General features: G+C 50.3%; 1 protein-coding gene across 8 annotated transcripts in view; it reads left to right on the top strand.

Moving 5' to 3' along the window:
- The window catches only part of ETV5 (ETS variant transcription factor 5), a 41,760-nt gene extending 34,228 nt beyond the window's left edge, over nucleotides 1–7,532 (top strand). For all 8 annotated transcript variants that reach the window (XM_065556199.1, XM_005308636.4, XM_042853458.2 and 5 more), the window contains 2 exons: nucleotides 437–538; nucleotides 5,508–7,532. In XM_065556199.1, coding sequence (XP_065412271.1) covers nucleotides 437–538; nucleotides 5,508–5,729 — 324 coding nt within the window. In that variant the 3' untranslated portion in view covers nucleotides 5,730–7,532. The remainder of the gene's footprint in view (nucleotides 1–436; nucleotides 539–5,507) is intronic.
- Nucleotides 7,533–19,242: the final 11,710 nt, after the last annotated feature.

Raw genomic sequence — 19,242 nt, 5'->3', positions numbered from 1 at the left:
TGACTGCAACCAAAACCACAGAGCTTAGCTGCCGTGTGCTAATGGCTAGTGGTCGATAACCCAGGGGTTGGGTAGAAGTGATTGCTCAGCTAGCCTGCTATATTCTGAGGCCCCAAGTGACTCAGGGGGTTGATAATGGGACACAGAGCCTGGACGCAGAGTTGAGTCCAGAGGCCGTCGTTTGGCTGCTCTGTGATGTATGAGCAGTTGCTGGTTTAGGCCCAATTTCTCATAGACATCTGAGCACATAACAAGCCACCACCTTGGCTAGCGCAAGGACCGAATGGTACATGCAGGTGCCAACTGTGCCTGGGTCTATACCTGTTGGAGGACTCTGGTCACCAAGGCTCTTGGGGACCTCTCTCAGTAGCACTAACCTTTGGCAAACCCATCAGAGCTGCCCCTGGGTCTTCATGCCTGTCTTCTCTCCCCTCAGGTAGCTCGACGCTGGGGAATCCAGAAGAACCGACCAGCCATGAACTACGACAAGCTCAGCCGTTCTTTGCGCTACTACTATGAAAAGGGCATCATGCAGAAGGCAAGTAGGTCACCGCTGCCTGTCAATGGCAGACCAGATGCCTGAGGGTTGAGGGCTGGTGCATGGGAACAGCCCCTCTGGGTGTAGGGGCAGGGACTGGCGGCAGCAGCAGGACAGCATGTGGAGTGCCCACAGCTAGTCGGATTGCTGAGTGGCTGCAGACCCTTTCAGGAGCGAGAGCCAGGTCCCATGGCTTCTGTCGCTCTGGGGACAGACACTTGGAAGAGGGAAGTGACTCCACCAAACTAAGGCAATGGGAAACCATGATGTAACCTGGTTTGGGGCAGGAGCTGTTAAGGGAGAGACTGCAGCACCAATTTAATTTTTTAGCATCTCATGGGTGAACTGTAAAGATGCAGCCCTATGGAAACGGAATGCAAAGCAGCGAAGCGTTAATTGTTCTGTTAGGCTGTCATACTGAAATAATGACAACCCTAGCATGACTGCCGGTGTGCCTAAACCTAGACTGAGCTGTTACAGGCACGTTTATACCGGTATAGCTGCGTCTGTGCTAGGGGATTGTGGCTCGTTGACTATTCTGCTTTCACCCCAATCTATTTCAAGCTAGATGGAGATAGTCTACAGACTAGCCCTCTCCTCTATACTCTAATAAACTATCAGATAAAGCACTTTGGAACTGGAGGGGCTCGTTTAGCCCTATGGAGGCCGTCTTTTACAGTAGCTTCAATGAAAAGCCCTCAGAAGTGTTGTGCTGCTTTTCACTGGGAGAGGAGCAAAGTTTGCCTTAATAAATGACAATAAATATCCCAATCCAAACAGCAGTGCTGGGAACGTGAGCATACCCTGTAGTCAGGGGCCTTGTGAATGAATGAATCGATGAGTTATCTTAAGTGCCTATACACAAATGCAAGAAGCCTGGGAAACAAGCAGGGAGAACTGGAAGTCCTGGCACAGTCAGGGAGCTATGATGTGATTGGAATAACAGAGACTTGGTGGGATAACTCACATGACTGGAGTACTGTCATGGATGGATATAAACTGTTCAGGAAGGACAGGCAGGGCAGAAAAGGTGGGGGAGTTGCGTTGTATGTAAGAGAGGAGTATGACTGCTCAGAGGTCCGGTATGAAACTGCAGAAAAACCTGAGAGTCTCTGGATTAAGTTGAGAAGTGTGAGCAACAAGGGTGATGTCGTGGTTGGAGTCTGCTATAGACCACCAGACCAGGGGGATGAGGTGGACGAGGCTTTCTTCTGGCAACTAGCAGAAGTTGCTAGATCGCAAGCCCTGGTTCTCATGGGAGACTTTAATCACCCTGATATCTGCTGGGAAAGCAATACAGCGGTGCACAGACAATCCAGGAAATTTTTGGAAAGTGTAGGGGGCAATTTCCTGGTGCAAGTGCTGGAGGAACCAACTTGGGGCAGAGCTTTTCTTGACCTGCTACTCACAAACAGGGAAGAATTAGTAGGGGAAGCAAAAGTGGATGGGAACCTGGGAGGCAGTGACCATGAGATGGTCGAGTTCAGGATCCTGACACAAGGAAGAAAGGAGAGCAGCAGAATACGGACCCTGGACTTCAGAAAAGCAGACTTTGACTCCCTCAGGGAACAGATGGGCAGGATCCCCTGGGAGAATAACATGAAGGGCAAAGGGGTCCAGGAGAGCTGGCTGTATTTTAAAGAATCCTTATTGAGGTTGCAGGAACAAACCATCCCGATGTGTAGAAAGAATAGTAAATATGGCAGGCAACCAGCTTGGCTAAACAGTGAAATCCTTGCTGATCTTAAACGCAAAAAAGAAGCTTACAAGAAGTGGAAGATTGGACAAATGACCAGGGAGGAGTATAAAAATATTGCTCAGGCATGCAGGAGTGAAATCAGGAAGGCCAAATCACACTTGGAGTTGCAGTTAGCAAGAGATGTTAAGAGTAACAAGAAGGGTTTCTACAGGTATGTTAGCAAGAAGAAGAAAATCAAGGAAAGTGTGGGCCCCTTACTGAATGAGGGAGGCAACCTAGTGACCGAGGATGTGGAAAAAGCTAATGTACTCAATGATTTTTTTGCCTCTGTCTTCACGCACAAGGTCAGCTCCCAGATTGCTGCACTGGGCAGTACAGCATGGGGAGAAGGTGACCAGCCCTCTCTGGAGAAAGAAGTGGTTCGGGACTATTTAGAAAAACTGGACGTGCACAAGTCCATGGGGCCGGATGCGCTGCATCCGAGGGTGCTAAAGGAGTTGGCGGATGAGATTGCAGCGCCATTAGCCATTATTTTTGAAAACTCATGGCGATCGGGGGAGGTCCCAGATGACTGGAAAAAGGCTAATGTAGTGCCCATCTTTAAAAAAGGGAAGGAGGAGGATCCGGGGAACTACAGGCCAGTCAGCCTCACCTCAGTCCCTGGAAAAATCATGGAGCAGGTCCTCAAGGAATCAATTATGAAACATTTAGAGGAGAGGAAAGTGATCAGGAACAGTCAGCATGGATTCACCAAGGGGAAGTCGTGCCTGACTAACCTAATTGCCTTCTATGATGAGATAACTGGCTCTGTGGATGAGGGGAAAGCAGTGGATGTGTTATTCCTTGACTTTAGCAAAGCTTTTGATACGGTCTCCCACAGTATTCTTGCTGCCAAGTTAAAGAAGTATGGGCTGGATGAATGGACTGTAAGGTGGATAGAAAGCTGGCTAGATCGTCGGGCTCAACGGGTAGTGATCAATGGCTCCATGTCTAGTTGGCAGCCGGTTTCAAGCGGAGTGCCCCAAGGGTCAGTCCTGGGGCCAGTTTTGTTTAATATCTTTATTAATGATCTGGAGGATGGTGTGGACTGCACTCTCAGCAAGTTTGCAGATGACACTAAACTAGGAGGCGTGGTAGATACACTAGAGGGTAGGGATCGGATACAGAGGGACCTAGACAAATTAGAGGATTGGGCCGAAAAAAACTGATGAGGTTCAACAAGGACAAGTGCAGAGTCCTGCACTTAGGACGGAAGAATCCCATGCACTGCTACAGACTAGGGACCGAATGGCTAGGTAGCAGTTCTGCAGAAAAGGACCTAGGGGTCACAGTGGACGAGAAGCTGGATATGAGTCAACAGTGTGCTCTTGTTGCCAAGAAGGCTAACGGCATTTTGGGCTGTATAAGTAGGGGCATTGCCAGCAGATCGAGGAACGTGATCGTTCCCCTTTATTCGACATTGGTGAGGCCTCATCTGGAATACTGTGTCCAGTTTTGGTCCCCACACTACAAGAAGGATGTGGAAAAATTGGAAAGAGTCCAGCGGAGGGCAACAAAAATGATTAGGGGTCTGGAGCACATGACCTATGAGGAGAGGCTGAGGGAACTGGGATTGTTTAGTCTCCAGAAGAGAAGAATGAGGGGGGATTTGATAGCAGCCTTCAACTACCTGAAGGGGGGTTCCAAAGAGGATGGAGCTCGGCTGTTCTCAGTGGTGGCAGATGACAGAACAAGGAGCAATGGTCTCAAGTTGCAGTGGGGAAGGTCCAGGTTGGATATCAGGAAAAACTATTTCACTATGAGGGTGGTGAAACACTGGAATGCGTTACCTAGGGAGGTGGTGGAGTCTCCTTCCTTGGAGGTTTTTAAGGCCCGGCTTGACACAGCCCTGGCTGGGATGATTTAGCTGGGAATTGGTCCTGCTTTGAGCAGGGGGTTGGACTAGATGACCTCTTGAGGTCCCTTCCAACTCTGATATTCTATGAATCCTCCAGCCCTTATGCAAATTGTACCTTTTTAACTTCTAGTACTGTACGGATGAGTGCTCCGTTAAGGGCTTCGTTCAAATTCTGCCCCCTAATGGAAGAACTGAGACATCCCATTCTAATCCACATCAATGTGTCCTGAGCTACGTGTGGCAGCTGAGATTCTAAGAACATAACAGCTATACTAATGGCCGTACGAATACATACTAATGGCCCATCTAGCCCAGTATCCTGTCTTCTGACAGTGGCCAAAGCTACGTGCTTCAGAACAGGGAATTATCGAGTGATCAGTCCCAGAGCATGGGGTTGCATCCCTGACCATCTTGACTACTAGCCATTGAGGGACTTATCCTCCATCAAGTTATCCAATTCTTTTTTGAATCCAGTTACATTTTTGGCCTTCACAGCGTCCCCTGGCAATGAGTTCCACGGGTTGACTGTGCATTGTGTGAAGAAATACTTTGTTTTGTTTGTTTTTAAGCCTGCTGCCTATTAATTTCTTTGGGTGACCACTGGTTCTTGTGTTATGTGAAGGGGTAGTTATGTGAAGGGGTAAATAACACTTTTTCTCCACACCATGATTTAATAGACCTCTAGCATACTCCTCCCCTTAGTCATCTCTTTTCCAAGATGAAAAGTCTATCTTTTTAATCTCTTCTCATTTTGTATGGATACTTGGGATTGTTTTCCAATGTGCATTACTTTGCATTTATCAACACTAAATTTAATCTGCTATTTTCTTGCCCAGTCACCCAGTTTTGTGAGATCTCTTGGTAACTCTTTACAATCTGCTTTGGACTAAACTATTTTGAGTAATTTTTCATTGTCTAAAAATGTTGCCACTTCCCTTTTTTCCAGATCACTTACGAATATGTTGAACAGCAGTGGTCCAAGTTCAGATCCCTTAAAGACACCGCTGTTTACCTCTCTGAATGCTGCCTAGGGGATTTAGGCACATCTTCCATTCAAATGTAATGGAAGATGCATGTCCAAATTCCCTAGATGTCTCTTGAAAAATATCAGCCAACACATACACAATTCCCCCTCCACAATCTCTTTCTATCCGTCGCACCCCTATCCATACAGGCATTTGACAGCCCACAGAGATGACCCATCAGTTTGAGTTTTGTGCCTTTGGCTCCTAGCTCTGCATTGTTCCTCCTATTATGGATGGGGTTTGTGAAGTGTTGCACAAACTGTCTTTACAAGTAGAAGGAGCCAAATGTTTTGGAGTGTGCTGGAGCCTCCCAATTCTCCTAACACAGGCGTTTGTCTCTGATTTTAGGTGGCTGGCGAGCGGTACGTCTATAAATTTGTCTGTGACCCTGATGCCCTCTTCTCCATGGCCTACCCGGACAATCAGCGCCCGTTCTTGAAAGCCGAGCCTGACTGCCATGTGACTGAAGATGATACCTTGCCTCTGACACATTTCGAAGACAACCCTGCTTACCTCCTGGAGATGGATCACTGCAGCAACCTTCCCTACGCGGAGGGCTTTGCTTACTGACTTGCTGCAGGCTAGCGCTAGAAAGTCAAGTTGGGGCAAATAAAGGCAGTGGTTTTGTAAAGAATGTTTGCTCTTCGTAAAACTGAACTCTCTAACCATGATTGGTGGAGTCTAAAATGTACATTCAGTGGCCCCACTGAAGACCGAATCTGATAGCTTAAGGACTAGGAGTAGATCTGCCAAAGGCTGCAACCATGAAGAGTTTTTCGGGGAGAGGGTTAACTTGAAGTCTTTGTTCCAGGCCACACTGCTGTGGACATGTGTGTGAGGTGTGGCCATTGTGCTCAATGGTCCCCCTGGAACTTGCCTAGACAGTGTGACTGTACAGCACACCATCCTGACAATCTGCTTTGCATCAATCACAATACTTGTAGCTGCCTTGTGTGTTGGAAAGGGCTTTGTTTTGCACAGACAATGGATTTGCGGGGTGGGAGGCGATCTGAGCTAGTCTGTTTAGGCTTAAAGTGTGGTGCTTGGCCTCCTGGGAGTGGGACAGCACTCTGGGTGGTTTCAAATGCATAGCACCCCAATCGGACCTGAGGAAACCTCCGTTTTCTCTCTAAACAAAAACAAACCCCACCGGACAGCTCCCCTAACTCCTGATCCGGTTCTCTGGAACCAGGTTTCTGCTCTCCTGTGGAGTCCATCACTTCCTCCCTGTTTGATGCTTGGGGGGGATGGCTTTGATTGCAGGGGAAGGGGGGTTGTGGCAGGGTTTTTTCCCATGTGTTGGGGAAAAGTTTATAAACCAATTTTGTAGTCTTTTGTATTTTAAGGCGAAGCTGCTCTTTGCAAGCCTGCTGGTTCCCCTCCCCGCAGCAGTGCCAATGCTTTGAGGACACTGCACCCTGCGTGGCAGCTTCGCCACCAGCCACGCCCATTAGCGTCTTCTTTGCGCTCTCCGCATCGGATACCGAACAGAACACCTGCGCACTATACGTTTGGAATGTTCTGCAAGACAGCAGGGCCCCGCTGTTTGGGTCCCCTGTGCGCAGCTCCCGCGCTCTGGGAATTATATGTATATAATCCATGCATATCCCACTGGGTTAACTCTCCAAGCCGTGACCCTGTGGCACGGCTGCTGTGGTCCTCCCGAACTACCTATTCCTCTCCATGTCACTGCTCAAATTTTAACCCTCCATCGCACTCCTGGGATTTGAGACTGGGTGAAACATACAAATAACAGAACTCTCCGCTTAATTTCCATGTCACAGTTCCCTCCCTCTTCAGTGTGTTTAGGTTGATCTTATAAGAGGAGGCTTTTTTTAAGAATTAGGCTATAATACCTGGATGGGGGAGGATTTCAGGGATATCTCACCATAAACAAAACATACTCCAGTTCACCTAAATCCCATGGCCTCATGCAGTTACCGCTTCCTAACTTACTCATACCACTCCTATATACTATACCTATATGCATATTTTTCCCCAACTATCTATATGTTTTTGTTGTAAATGCTGTATAGGGTTTTTTCCTTCTTAGTTAACCTGGTTTGGGTTTGTTGACAGTCGTTACTTTTTTTGAAAGTATGAGGATTAACTCTTTGTAGACTAAATTTCTCTCCCCATGATGTATAAAGTGGCCTGTACAGTCATGAAATGTGGGATGCAGGCATCACTCTTGCACTCCTGCACCGAGGGGATGGATGCTAGCTGTTGTTCAAGGTGGAAAGTCTACAGTGCAGAAAGGGTTAATCTGAGGAGTGATCTGAAATAACCTTTCCTTGAGCAGGGTCGTGCATCTCCTGCAAAGCTGCATTACATTCTGTACTGTGTACAATAAAGGATTTTGCTTTCTGTTCATTCGTGGCTGAAATTGCCTCTTTTCCTCTATCATGTGGGGTGTGCGTTCTGTGTCTTGAAAAGACGACGTGGGGAAGGCTTTTCCGACTAGCCTCCAGATCTCTGTGTGGGAATCACATCATCTACACCATGCTGGGTGGTCCCAACAGGGAAATGCCGTTTGTCTCTTTGCTGATATGGCCTATAAAAATCCTTCGGTTGAGGGGGAGGAGGGTGTTTGGGTACAGGGTAGTCGGGCATAGGGAGGACAAACCAAGTACCGTGGGATGGTGAAATGGCAATACCTTGAATGCTCTTCCAGCTCACATGTTGCAGGAGATGGACTCGGGGCGGGAGGGGAAATGAGTGGCCCAGCTTTGGCTGTGTCGGCACCTACTGAGCTGTTCTACTTCTTTGACTTATAAATATATGCACAACAATGAGACCCTGAAGCAGCTTGTGCAGCTCTCTGGCCATCCTTCCTGCTTGGCTATTGCAATGCCTCTTCACATGCCCATGCACTGAGACATACGGGCAGGGAATTCTGTGAATTTCAATAGCAATTGGTATTCCTTTCATGCTGTCCTACTACTGAGTGCTTTTTAACCAACCTAGGCAGTATTCAGGGTTCCCCATAGCCCCAGGCTTCTTTCCTAGGGTTAGCTCTGGCTTCCTTTTCCAGTTTGGTAAAGTGATGTTACTCAAGGTGCAGAAGAAAATGGTGACCGTGATGAAACTCGGTCTTGATTTTGCCTGTTGGGTTGAGAGGGAGAGGAGCTGAACGAAGACCTGCAGAAGTGGGTGTTAAACCCCAAAACTTTGTAACTATCCTTATCCTGGAATCTGCTCAGTCTGCTCTGAGTTTTTTGATGCCAGCTAGAACCCTGTAGGCACCTAAACTCCCCTGGTGCCTGAATCTTCACTGTAAAAGTTCCCTTCAGGCCTGAATTTCTGTTTTGACCCCACACACTGCTGCTTCCCTCTAGGCACCTAGCCCCAGACTGATACATACACTAGTTAGAGGAGCCGCAACTCCCCCGTGGGGCCTGATCTGGTGGGTGTGCTCAGAGGCTGCTGGAGAGGGTGGTGCTGACCTTGTTCTGATCCCAATGGCTAGAGCCCTGACCTGGGATGTGGCAGACCTAGGTTCAATTCCCCTCTGCCTGAAGGGGAAGACAGGGTTTGAATGTGGGTTTCCCACCTCTCAGGTGAGGCTCTAACCACTGAGCTATGGGACGAAGACTCCCTCTCCGAGGGAACCTGTTCCACTGTGGCTAGTCCCACAGTGGGTAGAGCACTCTCCTGAGAGGTGGGAGATCCCCCATTCAAACCTTTTCTCCCTCAGGCAGAGTGGGAATTGAACCTGGCTCTCTCATGCTCTGGGGCAGTGCTCAGCCTGCTGGATGGAGGTGGTACCACAGCTGCCTCCTCCAGCTGTTTTGTGCAACATGAGGCGGGTGCCTCACTCATGCTCACCAGAAGTGGCTTAGATGCCAAAGGCATCCAATGCCAGGGGTACGTCCACACTACCCACCGGATCGGTGGATAGCGATCCATCTATCGGGGATCGATTTATCGTGTCCCATCTAGACACGATAAATCAATCCCCAAACGCACTCCCCGTCGACTCAGGAACTCCACCAGGGGGAGAGGTGGAAGCGGAGTCGACGGGGGAGCCATGGCCATCGATCCTGCACCGTGAGGACAGGAGGTAAGTTGAGCTAAGATACGTCGACTTCTGCTACACTATTCTCGTAGCTGAAGTTGCATATCTTAGATCGATTTCCCCCTTCCCCCTCTCCCTCCTCCCTCCCCCCCCCCCCCCAGTGTAGACCAGGAGAGGGTCCCGGGTTGTGCATCGCTAGCAGAAATAGACGGCCCTGCAGCCCGGACTTAAACACCTTGCTCCATGAGAGGTGGGGCTTAGAACACATGCCTCTCATTGGCATCTGCCATTGGCTAGCTAAGATGCTCCCCACAGTGTGCTGGCTTTTGTGGATCCCATGCATAGGTGTCCCTCTCTCCCTGGTCACTTTGTGGGGAGTCTCGGTGCCTTGCTCGGGCTTGGTGAATCCCAGTCTCGTGCCTAGGATTTTCTAGGTGGCTCCAAATTAGACATTGCCATGTCTAAGACCCTTTGTCGACCTGGGCTTGTTCCAGATGAAGATAGCCACATGGCTTCCTCTGAAATACCTCCTCACTGGACTGGAGCAAATACTATCTCTCCATGTTCCCCCCCTGCTACTGGTGGTCCCCTAACATGACTGAGAAAATCATAAGGCTCCAATCTGCCTGATCAACTGCCAGGTCCACCTTCAGGCTGTGCTCACGGCCACCTCGGTCTCACCCATCTCCACCAAGCTTCCTCTCTCAAAACCAAGGGACCTCCTCCACCCAAACCCAGAGCCAATGCAGCCAGTGGCAGGGATCACACTGCCTTGAGCTTTGGAAATCAGGCGATCCATGAGGGACTGTAGGAAACCTACCAGAAACTCCTATGCAGCCAAGTGGAAGGGGTTTCCTCTGGCTTTCTCTACAGAGAAGCATGACCAGCTTTAACACCTGTGGCCGACTATTTAATTTCCTCCTGTACTTCAAGGTAAGTTCCCTAAAATTTCATGCCGGCAATAGATACATTGAAGTCCCCTTCCTGGAGCATGATGTGTTCATAACCTTATCATCACATTGTTAAGGAAACTGTCCAATACCCTCACCCTGTCCATGAGCTGCTCCTTGGACTGGCTTTAAAGTGGTGATTTCATCAGCTGAGTCTCTGGGAAAGTTGATCTCTTCTTCTGTCGTTCAGAGAGGAGTGTCACTGATCCCCAGGCGCTAATAGCCTCTGGGGAGGCTCAGGTGGCTATTAGCCAGGATGGGCAGGGATGGTGTTCCTAGTCTCTGTTTGCCAGAAGCTGGGAATGGGTGACGGGATGGATCACTTGATGATTACCTGTTCTGTTCATTCCCTCTGGGGCACCTGGCATTGGCCACTGTCGGAAGGCAGGATACTGGGCTAGATGGACTTTTGGTCTGACCCAGGATGGACATTCTTATGTTCTTAGATGTTGTGTGAAATCCTCAGCCCAGACGAGCTCTAAAAGGGCCCTTACTTGCATTTGAACCAGATCACTAAAATGACATTCCCTAGCAGGGCCATCAGGGTCCATAGCTTGGATGCCTTGAGGGCCCTTGGCTACTCCCTTTAATGGCCACTTGGCCTCGAGCTGGCCATAGGCTAGAGTACTGGGGAGAGGCTCACGTGCCCTGGCCTGATCGTCTGATGCCCAGTTTGAGAGAGCGTCCCTGCACGTATTGGCCTACTTGTCCTCCTGAACCCCACCTTCTCGGAACAGTGCTTCTGCCTCTTATTCTCCTGAGACCAGGGCTCTGGCCTGACAATACTGGGCAAGAAGTTAATTGCCTGTGCCTGGGCTGCTCTGAGCACTCCCTTGGGGCAGATGGCCATGCAGCTGCTGATAGTCAAAGCTTTGCAGAACGTTAAAATTCAATAGTACAAAGCTCAAGGCACTTAGGGGCTAATAAGAATTTCTTCTACCGGCTTGGGGGGGGGCGAGGGGTTATCAGCTGGAAGTGACAGAGGAGGCAAGATAGCTGGGCATGTGAGTTGATCACAGGGTGACTATGAGCCACCAATGTGATGTGACTGGGAAATGGCAAATACTGGGATGTGTCAGGCAAGGCATTTCCAATAGCAATAGAGAAGTAAAATCCCATCATACAAGGCAGTGCTCAGACCTCATTTGGAAGACTGTGTACAGTTCTGGTCACACAATCTCAAGAACACTGATGATGCGGACAGGACAGGCAAGGGTCACCTGCCCCCCCCAGATTGCTTGGTCACATGGTGTGGCTGGGCCCTCTCCCAGTGGAGCAGCTGAGCCAGTGAGCTGAACCAGGCAGGGAGAGGCAGGAGACAGAGCAGAGGACTCTCTGGGATCTGCAGGAGGGGCCGCTGCTTTAACTGCTGGGAGAGACAGAGGAACAGCTGGGAGCTTCTGATAAGGGGCCAATGCTTTCTGGGAGAAGAGGGGCTGCTGTGGGGGGTGGAGGGAGACTCGAGCTGTTCTGGGGTTGTGCCCTCCATCTTTCAGTAGGCCTGGGTCTATGCTCAAGAAAGATGAATTTACAGGGGAACAGCTGGAGAGAATTGCTGTTAGGATGATTGGGGAATGGACAGCTCATCTTATGAGAGGAGCATGAAAGAGCTTGGCTTGTGTAGCCACCAAAATGAAGGTTGAGCGCGCAGCTGATTGGTCTTTCCTGCAGTATATTTACAGTGAGCTCAAAGAGGATGCCAAACTACTGAAGCTAAAGGACAATGTTGGCACAAGAGCAAATGGGGAGAAACTGAGGCTGGAAATGAGACAATGGTTTCCAGCCATCAGAGGACGGAAGTTCTGCAACAGGCTCCCTACAGGAGCCATAGGGGCACAAAACTAAACTGTTTGGATACAATGACCCAGGAGGGCCCTTTCAGTGCTACATTCCAGGCTTCAGTGCAGTGCGGAGGCCTGACCCAGGAGCAGGGCTCCGTCCTTCACTGGCATTGAGTAGGGTAAGCCTTTAGCATGGCAACGTGGGCAGAGCCGCGGCCTCCGCTATGCCGAGGGGGTAATGCTCATTTTGTCAAGGGCTGACCGTGGCCTAGACACATGAACTGTAGGCCAAGCCCTGCAAAGGAGGAGGAGCTGTTCACGCCTCAGCTAACCCCAGTGGCTGATGATGCCGTGGGTGATAGCAGGCTTGGGGGGCACCCCTGTAACGAGGCCGAGCTGAAGGGTTCCAGGAAGCCAGCCAGCACTGCTAATTCTAAGCATCTCAGCCAGTCCTGTAGCACTTCACTTGCATTACCGAGTATGGCATGAAAGGGGAATGCGTCCCTTCAAAGCCGGTTGATAGGCTGGGGTCCTGGGAGCCAGGCAGAGCTAATAGGGGGCCTCTCTGCTGAGGTCGTTCTGTTTTCCTCCTGTGCTCCATGGTTCACACGCCTGCACCAGGATGCCCCAGGAGCGGAGGCTGGCATGGGAGCCGTGCTTCTGTTCTGTTGTCACATGTCTTCTGCGATTGCCAGGCCTGGTTTCCATAGTGATGAACACTGCCGCTTGTTCAGATGCAGATGCTGCCTTAAACTGGGCAGTTGGCAGCAGAACATCATGGAGAACAGCGAGGGCAATTATAAAGTCCCCCACCCCCACCCCCAAAGCGTCTAGCCAGTCTTGCTCAGGCGCCTGAATGGAGACATTTCTCCCTGGGGGGGGCAGGATGCTGGATCAGTCATTCCAATGGGCTCTAGTCATTTGTCATTGTAATTGGAAGGTGAATTATAATGACTGCAGTACCTGCCCTCCTACTTTGGGCCAATTGCTGGCATAGCAGCTGCCTAGTCATCCAGGAGGGAGTAGTCTATGTGCAGCGCTTTGAACCTACCTGCTCTTTGCAGCCCCCTAGGAGCCAGGAATGGCAGAACATCCCTAAAAGTGGGGGGGTGAATAGTGCCCAAACCACGGGCTTGCCCCCCACACTGCCCTTTCTCCCCAAGGTGCTGCCCCTTTCCCCTGAGGCCCTGCTCCCACACTGATCCTTCCCCCGAGGCCCTGCTTCCATGCCACCTCCCCCGTTGCTCACCATTACGGCCAGTAAAATGTTGGGGGCCATGGCCCCCTGGCCTTGCCCCCCATTCCGGATCCCCTGCTAGGAGATTTATCCTACTATACTAGGCACTGTCAGCTCCAAGCACCTATTCCCTGCAAACTGGCCCCTGTGTGAGGTCTCAAGGTGGCACCTAGAATCACTCAGCACTTTCCAAAACATTAGGGTCAAAAACAGCAACTCAAGGCAGCCAGGCTTGAGAATTTTGGTCCTAGGAGAGTCAGCAGAAATATTTGGGGCTGGCTCCTCTAGCTGGCTGAGGAGCTCTCAGTGCAGGACAGAAGATAGCGACAGTGAAGAAGGTGGCAACTCCTTCACATACCCCAATCCAAGGGCTTCCCTTGAAACGTATAGGAGTCTCGGTGATGCTCTATGCTGAGCATCACTAGAGCTGGGGAATGTGGTCTAGTGATGCTCCCTGGCAGTGTTGCCTTTGTCCTGTGCCAGAGCCTGGGGTGTGGAAGGGGAGCAACGAGCCGGGTCAGGGCAGCCTCCAGAGGCTGTTTAAATAGGCTTCAGAGCCACTTTGTAGCTGCTGAACAATACATTGTGGGAGCCTAAAGGTCCCCCTGGGCCAGGCTCCACCACATTGGGCAATGTACAGACACCTGCTCAGTAAGGGTCCCTGCCCCAAAGAGCTTGCAGTCTAACTGGCCAGCCAGAGCTGGTGGAAAAGACAAGCATGTGGGGATGGGGGAGCAGCCCAAAGGAGCTGTAATGGGTCTGAGAATTAGCCCTTAGGTCTCTGGTTTATGGCTGATCTAGGCTATGCTTTCCTGGCACCAGAGCCCAATCAACTCCTATACTCTGTGCAGGTGAGCCGTCAGTGCGTCCTTTCATGGAGGAAGAGGAGAGCTTACCCTGGCTCTAGCTATCTTCAATGGGAGGGTGTGTTCCTCATCTCGCACTCTCTGAACTAGAGTCAGCGCTTTCTCCGACAGCGGGAAGAGCTGCGTGTGCTTCTATTATTGCAGCTGCTCAAAGCCGAGGCCTCCCTCTGCTCCACCAGTTCTGTGCTCGTCACTGGATCTTTCAGGCCTTAAAACTGCCCTGCCTCTTCCAAAACCAACACACATTCCACTTGGCTTCAACATAAAGACAACATTTGTCAGCAAGGCCACCAAGGACAGGGGAGGAGTAATAAGGCTAATGCAACTCAGCGTATGACCCTGCAGTTTAGGAAGCAAGTGCTAAAGGTTAGATTTAATTGCTGTCTTGTTTTTTTACCCCTTTTCTCTCCAGTTCCTTGAAGTCCAATCTTTACACACTTCCTAATTAGCCACCACAGGACTCCTCTCAGCAGGCAGGGATCATGGGGAAGTCAGCTGATCTACTTTTGAAGCATGGCTGCTGATGATTCTTTGCAGGTCCAAATAAGGCGATCAAACCTGCACATGATCTAACTAGGGAAGGTCAAATGTCCAGGGGGGAGAACAAACCCGTCTGAATGCATTCTCCTACAGCACACACAGCCGTCTCCTGAGAGCAGGGTTAGCACCAGAGGGCTTAGCTGCCTTCTGACTTCTCTTCATACTAATCGGTACCTTTTGTCCAAGAGCCTCTCAGCTTCTTCACAAAGGCAAGGAAGTATTATCAGCCCCTTTATGAAGCACAGAGAGCAGCATATCACTTGGTGCTCAATGGCAAAGTCAGGGCTAGAATGTAGTTATCCTACCTCCTGACCGAACAAATAGGCAGCTACCATCTGATGCACAGCCCAAAGGCATGGCTCATTTACCACATCTCTGCCTCAAGCAGGCCAGCTTTTCATTGCCAGGCTAGAATGTTACTGCTGATGAAATGAAAGAGCCATTCCAACACCACGCTATGAAACCAGCTGAATTTGTGAACCAAAGAGCGGTTCATCCCTGGATTTGACAAGCAATCCTAAAATACAGCTATTCTTTATAAAACCTAACACCATTTTGAGTCCATCATCGGTCGGCAAAAGGAACAGCTGCACACCTTTGCCAGGCACGTCAGGGGAGAAAGCGACTCCATGTCCACAAGCAAGGATTCTAAATTACAGTCTATGGCCATCAGCCGAAGGAAGAATGAGAATCCTCCTCCATGCTTGCTCCTAATGGAGCAGTCCATTGTTACTGTGTGTTCCACTCTTCAAGGAGCCTTCTATAAACCCAAGAAAATTATGAGCTAAAGAATGTGTTGAATATTTTATCTTCTGCGCTGGAGCTTTAGGCTAGTTAGCTTAAAGGGCCTTCTTTCCACCTGAGGGTAGAATCACTAAAGCACTGGAGGCAGGGTGTTGAGGGGTTAGATTAGTCAGGACTAGGGCCTGGTCCCCACTTAGTCCGGACTTCGGACTAAGGTACGCAAATTCAGCTACGTTAATAACGTAGCTGAATTCGAAGTACCTTAGTCCGAACTTACCGCGGTCCGGACGCGGCCGGAAGTCTCCCCCCGTCGACGCCGCGTACTCCTCTCGGCGAGCTGGAGTACCGGCGCCGACTGTGAGCACTTCCGGGATCGATCCGGGATCGATTTATCGCGTCTTAACCAGACGCGATAAATCGATCCCAGAACATCGATGGCGTGCCGCCGGACCAGCCGGTAAGTGAAGACTAGGCCTAGGACTTTGCAAACTCCCTGCAACCTCCCGTTCATGGCAGTTGCATGGGCAGGGGTTGCTGCTGAGCTCACCCCTGCAACTTCTTTTGAAGAGCTGGGTTCTCCAGGAACCAACCACCCACTATCAACTTTCATTTGTCTTCAGAGGGTCTCCAGTGGCCTGCCTCCTTGCCACTGCATCCATGGGCTGGATTCCCCCTCTGCCTGGGGTGTCAGAGAGCTGCATGGTTGACGCCTCTCCATCCAAAAGGCTCAGATGACATCTTGGTATGGGCCACTGTGATGGGGTGTTTGCCCCACACAGGTCAAGAAAGGGTTAACCTCAGCAGGGAACAGTAGAGGTGGGTCCTCCAAGTGGCCCAGAGAGGCTGCATGAGGCGCAGCCAATCAGGGAGAGGCTGCAAGGAGCAGCCAATCAGGGCCCAGCAGGCTCACATAAGAGGAGCTACAGGGCAATGCAGGGTCAGTTGCTGCTGGGAACCCAACGGGGTGAGGACTGTGTCCCTAGCAGGCTGAAAGAAAGCTAGCATTATGGACAGGTCAGTTGCTGGCAGGGATTGGGGGGAGTAAGAGGGAGCTCCTGGCTGGCTGCAGGAGCTGAGTAACCTAAGGCAAAGGCAAAGAAGATGCTGGGACTGTGGGGATGCAGCCCAAAGGATCGTAGTAGTGGTCAGAGGAATTTGTAGCATAAGGCTGCTATCCACGGGGTCCCTGGGCTGGGACCCGGAGTAATGGATGGGCCCAGGTCCCCCCCGACACTTGCCATTGGGGAATTGGCTCAATAATTAGATTGAGATACTGACCCCCGGAAGAGGAGACCAAGGATGGTGACACAGTTGAAGGGCTGAGTTGTGACGAGGGCAGTGCGGTTCCTGAGGCTGTGAGAGGGGCTGCAGGCAGATGCAGGGATGGAGTGACAGGGTGTGAACCACGGACGAGGGTGTTGGCCTTGAGCTAATCCCCAGAGTGACCAGGAGGAGGCACCAGTCTGGCAGTGAGTGATGTGCCCTGTGGCAGCCACTATCCTTCCAAATCCTGAAGGGCCCCTCTCTTGAGAACCTTAGGAACTCTGCAGCTTGAGAAAGCCCTGGAGACTGCCCTTGCCTCAGACCCTGCAAAATTTGTCAGGTACAAAGGAGCTGCAGAAGGCTCCTGAAGACTTTGTAACCCCTGGGGAATGTCAGGAGCTCCACCACAGGAGGAATGGGGCATCTTTCATGAGGGATTTCAGTGGCGTTAGCTTAGGCCCCTCCCCATCAGCAGAGCTCTCCTGGAGCCGGCATTTGGTGGTGTCCAGTCAAATAGTTCCAGGTTACAGCATTTGCATGAGCTATTTGGGATATTTGCAAATCAGCAGAGCTTCTGAGTTGTGGAGAGAGAAGAGGCTCCTCCCTGGAGCTTTTGTTTTTGTAACCATCATTTGCTTTTCAGCCAAACATCTAGAAAATTCTATAAGAGAAAATCCGAGATGGGGATGTGAACGATGCACATTGATGAGTCAGGCCCTGGAGTGTGTCTCTGGGAATCCCCCAAGCCCAGATGTTTGTATGTTGGGGGACCTGGCCCAATACAGTCCCCCAGCCCCTTCTTTGCCTTAGAGCTGTGTAATTAAGGCAGCCCTACCAAAATAAATGAGGGAAAGTCCCCTGCAGCCTGGTGTGGGTCGGTGATGACTAAGGGCTAGCTCGACAAAGGTATCTGATGCCTAACTGCCATTTTAGATGCCTAAATCCAACATTTAGGTGCTAATGAGATCCTCAACACCCTGCTTTGCTGCTGTCTCACCTTATAGACACCTGAATTACCGCGGCCCCTGAGTTTCCACCGGTAAAGCCCCTAGGCACCTACCGGTAAGTTTTGGCCAGTGGGCATGCACAACCCCCCCCTTCCCCCAGCAACCTGACACTGCCAAGCAGTGCCATAGCCTCATTCACACCTAAGTACTGGCAGGATTCTCAAACTAGGTAAACCATGAGGCCAGGCTGGTCACAGAGGGATCTGGATGGTTTGGTAAGCTGGGCCATTTCAAACAAAATGTGTGTTAATACAGCCAGATGCAAAATTATACAGCTAGAACCAAGAAGCACAAGCCACACCAACAGACTGGGGGACTGTGTCCTGGCAAGCAGGGACTCTGAAAAAGATCTAGGACAATGCTGTGGGGCTAATGTGACCCTTGGCTACATAAACATGGGAGTAATGAGGGCTCAATGCAGGGCTAACTGGGTGAAATGCAATGGTCTGTGATGTAGAGGAAGTCAGGCTAATGGTCCCTGCTGTTTTTTAACTCTGACTATGATTGTAGCCATGTAAGTGACAGATTTGGGTTCTCTGTTCTACCCCTTCACATTGCTAGAAGTCTACTTTGTTGGAGGCAGTTGCCATTTTGTATTCAGTTCCTATGCAGATTCTTACAGAAGAGATGTACACATGGTGTTCTCCCATGGAGATTTCACTTACGTTCTTTCTTGTGTTATTACTGTCCCTTAATCTAAAGTAGCAGGTCACTTGCACTCAAAGTCTGTACGTCTTCACTACCCGCCGTATTGGCGGGTAGCAATCGATTTATCCAGGATCGATATATCGCGTCTCATTAAGACGCGATATATCGATCCCCGAACGCACTCACCGTCGACTCCGGAACTCCACCAGAGCAAGCGGCGGTAGCGCAGTTGACGGGGGAGCTGCGGCCATCGATCCCGCGCTGTGTGGACCCCAGGTAATTCGATCCAAGATACTTCGACTTCAGCTACGCTTTCGTGTAGCTGAAGTTGCGTATCTTGGCTCGATCCCCCCCACCCTAGTGTAGACCAGCCTGTATGTAGGGAAAACATGACAGCCAGGACTCTGGGTTAACAACCCAACTCTTACACAACACAATGGAGCATCCAGAAGGCAGAACTTGTGTTCTAAATATGGCAGCTCCAGAACACAGCAGAGACTTAGATGGGTGGCAGGCAGGGAACATCTAGGTACTACAGCCTTCCCTCCAGCTGGTGCCCAAGTCTTTCTGACTGCATGTTCTGTGATGAAATCCCAAATGAACTGTTTACAAGAAGCGCTGGGCATTCTGCTTCATTGCCCCTGAGCTAAGCATCACGTCCTCCTGGTTGAGGTTTCAGATCTATCTCTCTCTTCTTGGCTTTAGAGTGGCTAGCTGAGACACTACCAGAGTGAACTACAGATGTGACAGAGCAGTGTGATCTCCTGCTAAAGCAGCTTAGTTAGCTAGACGGGCAGGCATGGCCCTGATGGAGAAATGCTCATTTGGTGGGAGAAATAAGAGACACATGCACAACAAGACTTGTTTCTCTGGCAGCTATTGAATGTATTACACAGATGTGTCCCTTTAAATGAGTGCTGACGCTTTCCCACATTTGTACAACAGCTGAGCTCTCAAGTTATGATTATTTATCTATCTCTATACATACACGTCAATTCAATAATCAGGCATGTTTCTTTGTATTTAATT

Source organism: Chrysemys picta, chromosome 9, assembly GCF_011386835.1.
Source record: "Chrysemys picta bellii isolate R12L10 chromosome 9, ASM1138683v2, whole genome shotgun sequence".
Classification (NCBI taxonomy): Eukaryota; Metazoa; Chordata; order Testudines; family Emydidae; genus Chrysemys; species Chrysemys picta.
This window is presented reverse-complemented; position numbering and strand designations above follow the sequence as displayed.